Consider the following 15657-nt stretch of genomic DNA (forward strand, 5'->3'; position numbering starts at 1 on the left):
CTCACATTGACACTCGCTCACATTCTCGCACTCGCTCACATTCACGCTCACTCACATTCACGCACTCACTCACATTCACGCACTCGCTCACATTCACGCACTCGCTCATATTCACGCACTCGCTCACATTCACGCACTCGCTTACATTCATGCACTCGCTCACATTGACACTCGCTCACATTCATGCACTCTCTCACATTCACACTCACTCACATTCACGCACTCGCTCACATTGACACTCGCTCACATTCATGCACTCGCTCACATTCATGCACTCGCTCACATTCACACTCGCTCACATTCATGCACTCGCTCACATCCATGCACTCGCTCACATTCACGCACTCGCTCACATTCACACTCGCTCACATTCACGCACTCACTCACATTCACGCATTCGCTCACATTCACACTCGCTCACATTCACGCACTCGCTCACATTCACGCACTCGCTCACATTCATGCACTCGCTTACATTCATGCACTCGCTCACATTGACACTCGCTCACATTCTCGCACTCGCTCACATTCACGCTCACTCACATTCACTCACTCACTCACATTCACGCACTCGCTCACATTCACGCACTCGCTCACATTCACGCACTCGCTTACATTCATGCACTCGCTCACATTCACGCACTCGCTTTTATTAATGCACTCGCTCACATTGACACTCGCTCACATTCACGCACTCGCTCACATTCACACTCACTCACATTCACGCACTCGCTCACAGTCACGCACTCGCTCACATTGACACTCGCTCACATTGACACTCGCTCACATTCACGCACTCGCTCACATTGACACTCGCTCACATTCACGCACTCGCTCACATTCACACTCACTCACATTCACGCACTCGCTCACATTCATGCACTCGCTCACAGCCACGCACTCGCTCACATTCATGCACTCGCTCACATTCACACTCGATCACATTCACGCACTCGCTCACAGTCACGCACTCGCTCACATTGACACTCGCTCACATTGACACTCGCTCACATTCACGCACTCGCTCACATTGACACTCGCTCACATTCATGCACTCGCTTACATTCATGCACTCGCTCACATTCACACTCGCTTACATTCACACACTCGCTTCCATTCACGCACTCGCTCACATTCACGCACTCGCTTACATTCATGCACTCGCTCACATTGACACTCGCTCACACTCACGCACTCGCTCACATTCACGCACTCGCTTACATTCATGCACTCGCTCACATTGACACTCGCTCACATTCATGCACTCGCTCACATTCACACTCACTCACATTCACGCACTCGCTCACATTGACACTCGCTCACATTCATGCACTCGCTCACATTCATGCACTCGCTCACATTCACACTCGCTCACATTCATGCACTCGCTCACATTCACGCATTCGCTCACATTCACACTCGCTTCCATTCACGCACTCACTCACATTCACGTACTCGCTTCCATTCACGCACTCGCTCACATTCACGCACGCGCTTACATTCATGCACTCGCTCACATTGACACTCGCTCACACTCACGCACTCGCTCACATTCACGCACTCGCTCACATTCTCGCACTCGCTTACATTGACACTCGCTCACATTCATGCACTCGCTCACATTCACAATCACTCACATTCACGCACTCACTCACATTCACGCATTCGCTCACATTCACACTCGCTCACATTCACGCACTCGCTCACATTCACGCACTCGCTCACATTCATGCACTCGCTTACATTCATGCACTCGCTCACATTGACACTCGCTCACATTCTCGCACTCGCTCACATTCACGCTCACTCACATTCACGCACTCACTCACATTCACGCACTCGCTCACATTCACGCACTCGCTCATATTCACGCACTCGCTCATATTCACGCACTCGCTCACATTCACGCACTCGCTTACGTTCATGCACTCGCTCACATTCACGCACTCGCTTTTATTAATGCACTCGCTCACATTGACACTCGCTCACATTCACGCACTCGCTCACATTCACACTCACTCACATTCACGCACTCGCTCACAGTCACGCACTCGCTCACATTGACACTCGCTCACATTGACACTCGCTCACATTCACGCACTCGCTCACATTCATGCACTCGCTTACATTCATGCACTCGCTCACATTCACACTCGCTCACATTCACGCACTCGCTCACATTCACGCACTCGCTCACATTTACGCACTCGCTCTCATTCACGCACTCGCTCACATTCATGCACTCGCTTCCATTCATGCACTCGCTCACATTCACACTCGCTTACATTCACGCACTCGCTCACATTCACACACTCGCTCACATTCACGCACTCGCTCACATTCACGCACTCGCTTACATTCATGCACTCGCTCACATTCACACTCGCTTCCATTCACGCACTCACTCACATTCACGTACTCGCTTCCATTCACGCACTCGCTCACATTCACGCACGCGCTTACATTCATGCACTCGCTCACATTGACACTCGCTCACACTCACGCACTCGCTCACATTCACGCACTCGCTCACATTCTCGCACTCGCTTACATTGACACTCGCTCACATTCATGCACTCACTCACATTCACAATCACTCACATTCACGCACTCGCTCACATTGACACTCGCTCACATTCACGCGCTCGCTCATATTCACACTCGCTCACATTCACGCACTCGCTCACATTCACGCACTCGCTTACATTCATGCACTCGCTCACATTCACGCACGCGCTTACATTCATGCACTCGCTCACATTCACACTCACTCACATTCACGCACTCGCTCACATTGACACTCGCTCACATTGACACTCGCTCACTTTCACGCACTCGCTCACATTCACACTCGCTCACATTCACGCACTCGCTCACATTCACGCACTCGCTTACATTCATGCACTCGCTCACATTGACACTCGCTCACATTCATGCACTCGCTCACAATCACACTCACTCACATTCACGCCCTCGCTCACATTGACACTCGCTCACATTCATGCACCCGCTCACATTCACGCACTCGCTCACATTCACGCACTCGCTTACATTCACGCACTCGCTCACATTCACGCACTCGCTCACATTCACGCACTCGCTCACATTGACACTCGCTCACATTCACGCACTCGCTCACATTCACGAACTCGCTCACATTCACGCACTCACTCACATTCACGCACACGCTCACATTCACGCACTCGCTCACATTCACGCACTCGCTCACATTCAAGCACTCGCTCACATTCACGCATTCGCTTACATTCACGCACTCGCTCACATTCACGCACTCACTTTTATTCATGCACTCGCTCACATTGACACTCGCTCACATTCACGCACTCGCTCACATTCACACTCACTCACATTCACGCCATCGCTCACATTCACGCACTCGCTCACATTGACACTCGCTCACATTCACGCACTCGCTCACATTGACACTCGCTCACATTGACACTCGCTCACATTGACACTCACTCACATTCACACTCACATTCACGCACTCGCTCACATTCACGCTCACTCACATTCACGCACTCGCTCACATTCACGCACTCGCTCACATTCACGCGCTCGCTCACATTCACACACTCGCTTACATTCACGCACTCGCTCACATTCACACACTCGCTTACATTCACGCACTCGCTCACATTCACGCACTCGCTTACATTCACGCACTCGCTCACATTCACGCACTCGCTCACATTCGCGCACTCGCTCACATTCTCGCACTTGCTTACATTGACACTCGCTCACATTCATGCACTCGCTCACATTCACACTCACTCACATTCACGCACTCGCTCACATTGACACTCGCTCACATTCACGCACTCGCTTACATTCATGCACTCGCTCACATTGACACTCGCTCACACTCACGCACTCGCTCACATTCACGCACTCGCTCACATTCTCGCACTCGCTTACATTTACACTCGCTCACATTCATGCACTCGCTCACATTCACACACTCGCTCACATTGACACTCGCTCACATTCACGCACTCGCTCACATTCACACTCGCTCACATTCACGCACTCGCTCACATTCACGCACTAGCTCACATTCACGCACTCGCTCACATTCACGCACTCGCTCACATTCAAGCACTCGCTCACATTCACGCACTCGCTTACATTCATGCACTCGCTCACATTCACGCACTCGCTTTTATTCATGCACTCGCTCACATTGACACTCGCTCACATTCACGCACTCGCTCACATTCACACTCACTCACATTCACGCACTCGCTCACATTCACGCACTTGCTCACATTGACACTCGCTCACATTCATGCACTCGCTCACATTGACACTCGCTCACATTCACACTCGCTCACATTCACACTCACTCACATTCACACTCACTCACATTCACGCACTCGCTCACATTCACGCACTCGCTCACATTCACACTCACTCACATTCACGCACTCGCTCACATTCACGCGCTCGCTCACATTCACGCACTCGCTTACATTCACACACTCGCTCACATTCACGCACTCGCTTACATTCACGCACTCGCTTACATTCACGCACTCGCTTACATTCACGCACTCGCTCACATTCATGCACTCGCTCACATTCATGCACTCGCTCACATTCATGCACTCGCTCACATTCACGCACTCGCTCACATTCATGCACTCGCTTACATTCATGCACTCGCTCACATTCACACTCGCTTACATTCACACACTCGCTTCCATTCACGCACTCGCTCACATTCACGCACTCGCTTACATTCATGCACTCGCTCACATTGATACTCGCTCACACTCACGCACTCGCTCACATTCACGCACTCGCTTACATTCATGCACTCGCTCACATTGACACTCGCTCACATTCATGCACTCTCTCACATTCACACTCACTCACATTCACGCACTCGCTCACATTGACACTCGCTCACATTCATGCACTCGCTCACATTCATGCACTCGCTCACATTCACACTCGCTCACATTCATGCACTCGCTCACATCCATGCACTCGCTCACATTCACGCACTCGCTCACATTCACACTCGCTCACATTCACGCATTCGCTCACATTCACACTCGCTCACATTCACGCACTCGCTCACATTCACGCACTCGCTCACATTCATGCACTCGCTTACATTCATGCACTCGCTCACATTGACACTCGCTCACATTCTCGCACTCGCTCACATTCACGCTCACTCACATTCACTCACTCACTCACATTCACGCACTCGCTCACATTCACGCACTCGCTCACATTCACGCACTCGCTTACATTCATGCACTCGCTCACATTCACGCACTCGCTTTTATTAATGCACTCGCTCACATTGACACTCGCTCACATTGACACTCGCTCACATTCACGCACTCGCTCACATTCACACTCACTCACATTCACGCACTCGCTCACAGTCACGCACTCGCTCACATTGACACTCGCTCACATTGACACTCGCTCACATTCACGCACTCGCTCACATTGACACTCGCTCACATTCACGCACTCGCTCACATTCACACTCACTCACATTCACGCACTCGCTCACATTCATGCACTCGCTCACAGCCACGCACTCGCTCACATTCATGCACTCGCTCACATTCACACTCGATCACATTCACGCACTCGCTCACAGTCACGCACTCGCTCACATTGACACTCGCTCACATTGACACTCGCTCACATTCACGCACTCGCTCACATTGACACTCGCTCACATTCATGCACTCGCTTACATTCATGCACTCGCTCACATTCACACTCGCTTACATTCACACACTCGCTTCCATTCACGCACTCGCTCACATTCACGCACTCGCTTACATTCATGCACTCGCTCACATTGACACTCGCTCACACTCACGCACTCGCTCACATTCACGCACTCGCTTACATTCATGCACTCGCTCACATTGACACTCGCTCACATTCATGCACTCGCTCACATTCACACTCACTCACATTCACGCACTCGCTCACATTGACACTCGCTCACATTCATGCACTCGCTCACATTCATGCACTCGCTCACATTCACACTCGCTCACATTCATGCACTCGCTCACATCCATGCACTCGCTCACATTCACGCACTCGCTCACATTCACACTCGCTCACATTCACGCACTCACTCACATTCACGCATTCGCTCACATTCACACTCGCTCACATTCACGCACTCGCTCACATTCACGCACTCGCTCACATTCATGCACTCGCTTACATTCATGCACTCGCTCACATTGACACTCGCTCACATTCTCGCACTCGCTCACATTCACGCTCACTCACATTCACGCACTCACTCACATTCACGCACTCGCTCACATTCACGCACTCGCTCATATTCACGCACTCGCTCACATTCACGCACTCGCTTACGTTCATGCACTCGCTCACATTCACGCACTCGCTTTTATTAATGCACTCGCTCACATTGACACTCGTTCACATTCACTCACTCGCTCACATTCACACTCACTCACATTCACGCACTCGCTCACAGTCACGCACTCGCTCACATTGACACTCGCTCACATTGACACTCGCTCACATTCACGCACTCGCTCACATTCACACTCACTCACATTCACGCACTCGCTCACATTCATGCACTCGCTCACATTCATGCACTCGCTCACATTCACGCACTCGCTCACATTCATGCACTCGCTCACATTCACGCACTCGCTCACAGTCACGCACTCGCTCACATTGACACTCGCTCACATTCACGCGCTCGCTCACATTGACACTCGCTCACATTCACGCACTCGCTCACATTCACACTCACTCACATTCACGCACTCGCTCACATTCATGCACTCGCTCACATTCACGCACTCGCTCACATTCACGCACTCGCTCACATTCATGCACTCGCTCACATTCACACTCGCTCACATACACGCACTCGCTCACATTCACGCACTCGCTCACATTCACACTCGCTCACATACACGCACTCGCTCACATTCATGCACTCGCTCACATTCATGCACTCGCTCACATTCACACTCGCTCACATTCACACTCGCTCACATACACGCACTCGCTCACATTCACGCACTCGCTCACATTCACGCACTCGCTCACATTCACGCACTCGCTCACATTCACGCACTCGCTTACATTCATGCACTCGCTTACATTCATGCACTCGCTTACATTCAGGCACTCGCTCACATTCACGCATGCGCTTACATTCATGCACTCGCTCACACTCACGCACTAGCTCACATTCACGCACTCGCTCACATTCTCGCACTCGCTTACATTGACACTCGCTCACATTCATGCACTCGCTCACATTCACACTCACTCACATTCACGCACTCGCTCACATTGACACTCGCTCACATTCACGCACTCGCTCACATTCACACTCGCTCACATTCACGCACTCGCTCACATTCACGCACTCGCTTACATTCATGCACTCGCTCACATTGACACTCGCTCACATTCATGCACTTGCTCACAATCACACTCACTCACATTCACGCACTCGCTCACATTGACACTCGCTCACATTCATGCACTCGCTCACATTCATGCACTCGCTCACATTCACACTCGCTCACATTCATGCACTCGCTCACATTCATGCACTCGCTCACATTCATGCACTCGCTCACATTCACACTCGCTCACATTCACGCATTCGCTCACATTCACGCACTCGCTCACATTCACGCACTCGCTCACATTCACGCACTCGCTTACATTCATGCACTCGCTCACATTGACACTCGCTCACATTCACGCACTCGCTCACATTCACGCACTCGCTCACATTCACGCACTCGCTCACATTCACGCACTCGCTCACATTCACGCACTCGCTCACATTCACGCACTCGCTCACATTCAAGCACTCGCTCACATTCACGCACTCGCTTACATTCATGCACTCGCTCACATTCTCGCACTCGCTTTTATTCATGCACTCGCTCACATTGACACTCGCTCACATTCACGCACTCGCTCACATTCACACTCACTCACATTCACGCCATCGCTCACATTCACGCACTCGCTCACATTGACACTCGCTCACATTGACACTCGCTCACATTCATGCACTCGCTCACATTGACACTCGCTCACATTGACACTCGCTCACATTCACACTCGCTCACATTCACACTCACTCACATTCACACTCACTCACATTCACGCACTCGCTCACATTCACGCACTTGCTCACATTCATGCACTCGCTCACATTCACACTCGCTCACATTCACGCATTCGCTCACATTCACACTCGCTCACATTCACGCACTCGCTCACATTCACGCACTCGCTTACATTCATGCACTCGCTCACATTGACACTCGCTCACATTCATGCACTCGCTCACATTCACGCACTCGCTCACATTCACGCACTCGCTCACATTCACGCACTCGCTCACATTCACGCACTCGCTCACATTCACGCACTCGCTCACATTCACGCACTCGCTCACATTCACGCACTCGCTCACATTCACGCACTCGCTCACATTCACGCACTCGCTCACATTCACGCACTCGCTCACATTCACGCACTCGCTTTTATTCATGCACTCGCTCACATTGACACTCGCTCACATTCACGCACTCGCTCACATTCACACTCACTCACATTCACGCACTCGCTCACATTGACACTCGCTCACATTCATGCACTCGCTCACATTGACACTCGCTCACATTGACACTTGCTCACATTGACACTCGCTCACATTGACACTCACTCACATTGACACTCACTCACATTCACGCACTCACTCACATTCACGCACTCGCTCACATTCACACTCACTCACATTCACGCACTCGCTCAAATTCACGCGCTCGCTCACATTCACGCACTCGCTTACATTAGAACATAGAACATAGAACAATACAGCGCAGTACAGGCCCTTCGGCCCACGATGTTGCACCGAAACAAAAGCCATCTAACCTACACTATGCCATTATCATCCATATGTTTATCCAATAAACTTTTAAATGCCCTCAATGTTGGCGAGTTCACTACTGTAGCAGGTAGGGCATTCCACGGCCTCACTACTCTTTGCGTAAAGAACCTACCTCTGACCTCTGTCCTATATCTATTACCCCTCAGTTTAAAGTTATGTCCCCTCGTGCCAGCCATATCCATCCGCGGGAGAAGGCTCTCACTGTCCACCCTATCCAACCCCCTGATCATTTTGTATGCCTCTATTAAGTCTCCTCTTAATCTTCTTCTCTCCAACGAAAACAACCTCAAGTCCATCAGCCTTTCCTCATAAGATTTTCCCTCCATACCAGGCAACATCCTGGTAAATCTCCTCTGCACCTGCTCCAAAGCCTCCACGTCCTTCCTATAATGCGGTGACCAGAACTGTACGCAATACTCCAAATGCGGCCGTACCAGAGTTCTGTACAGCTGCAACATGACCTCCCGACTCCGGAACTCAATCCCTCTACCAATAAAGGCCAACACTCCATAGGCCTTCTTCACAACCCTATCAACCTGGGTGGCAACTTTCAGGGATCTATGTACATGGACACCTAGATCCCTCTGCTCATCCACACTTTCAAGAACTTTACCATTAGCCAAATATTCCGCATTCCTGTTATTCCTTCCAAAGTGAATCACCTCACACTTCTCTACATTAAACTCCATTTGCCACCTCTCAGCCCAGCTCTGCAGCTTATCTATATCCCTCTGTAACCTGCTACATCCTTCCACACTATCGACAACACCACCGACTTTAGTATCGTCTGCAAATTTACTCACCCACCCTTCTGCGCCTTCCTCGAGGTCATTGATAAAAATGACAAACAGCAACGGCCCCAGAACAGATCCTTGTGGTACTCCACTTGTGACTGTACTCCATTCTGAACATTTCCCATCAACCACCACCCTCTGTCTTCTTTCAGCTAGCCAATTTCTGATCCACATCTCTAAATCACCCTCAATCCCCAGCCTCCGTATTTTTTGCAATAGCCTACCGTGGGGAACCTTATCAAACGCTTTGCTGAAATCCATATACACCACATCAACTGCTCTACCCTCGTCTACCTGTTCAGTCACCTTCTCAAAGAACTCAATAAGGTTTGTGAGGCATGACCTACCCTTCACAAAGCCATGCTGACTATCCCTGATCATATTATTCCTATCTGGAGGATTATAAATCTTGTCTCTTATAATCCCCTCCAAGACTTTACCCACTACAGACGTGAGGCTCACCGGTCTATAGTTGCCGGGGTTGTCTCTGCTCCCCTTTTTGAACAAAGGGACCACATTTGCTGTCCTCCAGTCCTCTGGCACTATTCCTGTAGCCAATGATGACATAAAAATCAAAGCCAAAGGTCCAGCAATCTCTTCCCTGGCCTCCCAGAGAATCCTAGGATAAATCCCATCAGGTCCCGGGAACTTATCTATTTTCAGCCTGTCCAGAATTGCCAACACCTCTTCCCTACGTACCTCAGTGCCATCTATTCTATTCGCCTGGGGCTCAGCATTCTCCTCCACAACATTATCTTTTTCCTGAGTGAATACTGACGAAAAATATTCATTTAGTATCTCACCTATCTCTTCAGACTCCACACACAATTTCCCATCCCTGTCCTTGACTGGTCCTACTCTTTCCCTAGTCATTCGCTTATTCCTGACATACCTATAGAAAGCTTTTGGGTTTTCCTTGATCCTTCCTGCCAAATACTTCTCATGTCCCCTCCTTGCTCGTCTTAGCTCTCTCTTTAGATCCTTCCTCGCTACCTTGTAACTATCCATCGCCCCAACCGAAACTTCACACTTCATCTTCACATAGGCCTCCTCTTAACAAGAGATTCCACTTCCTTGGTAAACCACGGTTCCCTCGCTCGACGCCTTCCTCCCTGTCTGACCGGTACATACTTATCAAGAACACGCAGTAGCTGGTCCTTGAACAAGCCCCACTTATCCAGTGTGCCCAACACTTGCAGCCTACTTCTCCACCTTATCCCCCCCAAGTCACGTCTAATGGCATCATAATTGCCCTTCCCCCAGCTATAACTCTTGCCCTGCGGTGTATACTTATCCCTTTCCATCATTAACGTAAACGTCACCGAATTGTGGTCACTGTCCCCAAAGTGCTCTCCTACCTCCAAATCCAACTGGCCTCGCCTCTTGTTGGCCTGTCAACATATTGTTTCAGGAAACCCTCCTGCACACACTGTACAAAAAACGACCCATCTATTGTACTCGAACTATATCTTTTCCAGTCAATATTTGGAATGTTAAAGTCTCCCATAATAACTACATACACTGAGCAGATGCGCATACACTTACTTTCATACTTTTAATCTTTGGCTTTCACATGCATTTTCATGCACATTTACACCTGCACACTTGTAGATACACACATTCACACGTAAACCTAGAACATAGAACATACAGTGCAGAAGGAGGCCATTCGGCCCATCGAGCCTGCACCGACCCACTCAAGCCCTCACTTCCACCCTATCCCCGTAACCCAACAACTCCTCCTAACCTTTTTGGTCACTAAGGGCAATTTATCATGGCCAATCCACCTAACCTGCACGTCTTTGGACTGTGGGGGGAAACCGGAGCACCCGGAGGAAACCCACGCAGACGGGAGAACGTGCAGATTCTGCATAGACAGTGACCCTGGCGCTGTGAAGCCACAGTGCTACCCACTTGTGCTGCAGTGCTGCCCTTAATTTGTAGCACTTGTAGTCTCACGCACACACTCATTCGCATTCACATGACCCCAGGCAGGTCTCCTTTCCTCTGTGACCCCTGGCCATTTACTGCCTTCCCCTTTGGCACTCCCTCATGCTTCCACCTCCCCACCCCTCACATGCGCATTTGCTGAAGGTAGAGGAGTCCCGTGGTCCAATCATCGCCTTTGTTTTCCTCAGAGGTGCAAATGGTGCACAAACTGCCCGGAGGGAGCCTGTATCAGCACGAATGCCAGCTGCACCAAGGAGAACGACTGCCGCATTAACCAACGGGAGATCTTCGTGGCCAGTAACTGCTCCGAAATATCATGTGAAGCCTCCGACTGCAACAAATGTACTGCTTCTGGGAAGTGTATGTGGACCCGACAGTTTAAACGCACAGGTAAGAGCCATTGGGAGAAAATGCTGCAAGTACACAGCTCATCTGGCATCAGCAATTTCTGTCTCCACTGACCTTCAGAAACAACAACTCTGTTTCCCTCCACACACAAACTACCAGACCTCTTTGTATTTCAGATTGCCAGTGCCTGCAGTATATTGCTTTTGTTGACGGTCAGTATTGCTGACATTGGGTGAGCCACGGCTCCAGATCCGGGAACGATAAAGGATTGGGGGAGAAAGGGACCTCTGACCCCACATCCAATGTTAAGAATGAGCTATTTTCTGCTCCAACCCTTGTTTTTCAGGTGAGACCCGTCGGATCCTCAGTGTGAGTCCGGCCTACGATTGGACCTGTTTCAGCCACTCTCTGCGCAATGTGTCACCAATGCCTGTGGAATCCTGCCCGCCTGAACCATGCCCGACACCGTGCCACAACCTCACCACCTGCAGCGAGTGCCTGAGCTCCAACGGCTCAGACGGGGGCTGGCAGCAATGTGTCTGGAGTCTGGCTTTGCAGCAGGTAAGCATGCAGCTTTGATTAGTCAAGTAATGGAGAATGATCCAGAGCTGATTAGATGAATTAGAGTGTGGGAGCAATTGGCAATAGTGATCATAACATAATGTGGTTAAAATAATGATTGAGCAAGACATAATAAGACAAAGGTCATGGCAATCGAGTGGAATAAATGCAAAATTTGCAGACATGAGAAAGGAACTGTGGTCAGAAATGTGGGTAGAGACTTCCGGGTGCGGCGATGACCAGCTAAGTCGCACGTTTCGGCAGCTCCCGGTGGAAGAGACTTTTGGGCTCTTAATAAGAGCCCCAACGGCAATTTTAACGGCTAAAAGCACTGTGCGGTAAACCAGAAGGGAATCCCCCCTGGATACAGATGGAAAAAGGAGAGGAAAGTGGCCGGATTGCGGTGGATCCTTTAGAGCAGCGGCAAGGAAGGCAAGCAAAAACCAAGATGGTGTCGGAAGGTGGCAGTTTAATATGGGGCCCTGAACAACACGAGTTTTTGAAACGCTGCGTGGAAGAGCTTAAAAAGGAGATGAAGAAGGAGCTGTTGGCCCCGATATTACAGGCGATTGAAGGGCTAAAAGATGAGCAAAAGACCCAGGAGCTGGAGCTTTGGGTCGTGAAGGCAAAGGCTGCCGAGAACGAGGACGATATACAGGGCCTGGTGGTGAAGACAGAGATGCACGAGGCACACCATAAACGATGTGTGGAAAGGCTGGAGGAGCTGGAGAATAATGCGAGGAGGAAGAATTTAAGGATTCTTGGTCTTCCTGAAGGTGCAGAAGGGGCGGACGTCGGGGCGTATGTGAGCATGATGCTGCACTCGTTAATGGGAGCGGAGGCCCCGACGGGTCCGTTGGAGGTGGAGGGAGCATACCGAGTGATGGCGCGAGGACCGAGAGCAGGAGAAATTCCCAGAGCCATAGTGGTGAGATTCCTCCGTTTTAAGGACAGAGAGATGGTCCTCAGATGGGCAAAGAAAACTCGGAGCAGTAGGTGGGAGAACGCGGTGATCCGCGTATATCAAGACTGGAGTGCGGAGGTGGCGAGAAGGAGGGCGAGCTTTAATCGGGCCAAGGCGGTGCTTCATAAAAAGAAGATTAAATTTGGAATGCTGCAGCCGGCAAGACTGTGGGTCACATATCAAGGGAAGCACCACTCCTTTGAAACGGTGGATGAGGCGTGGACATTTATTGTTGAAGAGAAATTGGAATGAGCGGGTTATTAAAAAAGAATGTTTGAGACAAAGTGGTGGGGCGAAGAGGGGGGAAAAAGGGGGGAGAGATGATTTTTATGTTGTTAATCCTGCGACCCGGTAACTTTTCTCTCTTCCACAGGTTGTGGGGAAGGGAGGTGGAGGAGCTGGGGGCGTTGGCCATTGGGGGCGGGGCCAAAAGGGAAGCGTGGGCTTTGTTCCCGCGCTATGATAATTATGGCGGGAATAGGGAAGCAGGAAGGAGGGGGCGTCGCACGGTGCGAGCCGAGGTCACGGGGGGAAGCCGAGGTCGGCCAGAGTTTGCTGACTTCTGGGAGCAACATGGGGGTGTAACTACGCTAGTGGGGGATCAAGCGGGAGGGGTGGGAGGGGGGATTTACTGGGTTGCTGCTGCTGGCGAGAAGGGGGAGCTGGTATGGGGTGGGGTGGGCGTGGCGGGAAGGCACCGCCTGGGGGGGACACCGCTGCGTGGGAACCGGGTGAGGAGCTGGATAAAAGGGGATGGCTAATCGACAAGGGGGGGGGGGGTAAAGAGCCCCCCAACCCGGCTGATCACGTGGAATGTGAGAGGGCTGAACGGGCCGATAAAGAGGGCATGGGTACTCGCACGCCTTAAGAAACTTAAGGCAGATGTGGTTATGTTACAGGAGACGCATTTGAAACTGATAGACCAGATGGGTGGGGCAGGTGTTTCATTCGGGGCTGGATGTGAAAAACAGGGGGGTGGCTATACTAGTGGGGAAGCGGGTAATGTTTGAGGCAAAGACTATAGTGGCGGATAGTGGGGGCAGATACGTGATGGTGAGTGGCAAATTACAGGGGGAGGCGGTGGTCTTAGTGAACGTATATGCCCCGAACTGGGATGATGCCAACTTTTGAGGCGCATGTTAGGACGTATCCCGGACCTAGAGGTGGGGAAGTTGATAATGGGTGGAGATTTTAACACGGTGCTGGAACCAGGGCTGGACAGATCGAGGTCCAGGACTGGAAGGAGGCCGGCAGCAGCCAAGGTGCTTAAAGACTTTATGGAGCAGATGGGAGGAGTAGACCCATGGAGATTTAGCAGACCTAGGAGTAAGGAGTTTTCGTTTTTCTCCTATGTCCACAAAGTTTATTCGCGAATAGACTTTTTTGTTTTGGGAAGGGCGTTGATCCCGAAGGTGAGGGGGACGGAGTATACGGCTATAGCTATTTCGGATCACGCTCCACACTGGGTGGACTTGGAGATAGGGGAGGAAAAAGAATGGCGTCCACCCTGGAGAATGGACATGGGACTAATGGCGGATGAGGGGGTGTGTCTAAGGGTGAGGGGGTGTATTGAAAAGTACTTGGAACTCAATGATAATGGGGAGGTCCAGGTGGGAGTGGTCTGGGAGGCGCTGAAGGCGTTAGAGGGGAGCTGATATCAATCAGGCCACATAAAGGAAAGCAGGAGAGTAGGGAACGGGAGCGGTTGCTGCAAGAACTTCTGAGGGTGGACAGGCAATATGCGGAGGCACCGGAGGAGGGACTGTACAGGGAAAGGCAAAGGCTACACGTAGAATTTGATTTGCTGACGACGGGTACTGCAGAGGCATAGTGGAGGAAGGCACAGGGTGTACAGTACGAATATGGGGAGAAGGCGAGCAGGTTGCTGGCCCACCAATTGAGGAAAAGGGGAGCAGCGAGGGAAATAGGGGGAGTGAGGGATGAGGAGGGAGAGATGGAGCGGGGAGCGGAGAGAGTGAATGGAGTGTTCAAGGCATTCTATGAAAGATTATATGAAGCTCAGCCCCCAGATGGGAAGGAGAGAATGATGTGTTTTCTGG

At 51.0% G+C, this 15657-nt stretch overlaps 1 protein-coding gene across 1 annotated transcript in view; it reads left to right on the plus strand.

Moving 5' to 3' along the window:
* LOC140405587 (multiple epidermal growth factor-like domains protein 8) overlaps positions 1 to 12633 on the plus strand; it is a gene marked incomplete at its 3' end in the record, with an annotated part of 453542 nt that extends 440909 nt beyond the window's left edge. The window contains exons 14-15 of the mRNA XM_072494144.1: positions 11913 to 12114; positions 12419 to 12633. Of these exons, the coding sequence (XP_072350245.1) occupies positions 11913 to 12114; positions 12419 to 12633 (417 nt within the window). The remainder of the gene's footprint in view (positions 1 to 11912; positions 12115 to 12418) is intronic.
* Between the last annotated feature and the right edge of the window lie 3024 nt (positions 12634 to 15657).

Source organism: Scyliorhinus torazame, unplaced genomic scaffold, assembly GCF_047496885.1.
Source record: "Scyliorhinus torazame isolate Kashiwa2021f unplaced genomic scaffold, sScyTor2.1 scaffold_126, whole genome shotgun sequence".
Taxonomy (NCBI): domain Eukaryota; kingdom Metazoa; phylum Chordata; class Chondrichthyes; order Carcharhiniformes; family Scyliorhinidae; genus Scyliorhinus; species Scyliorhinus torazame.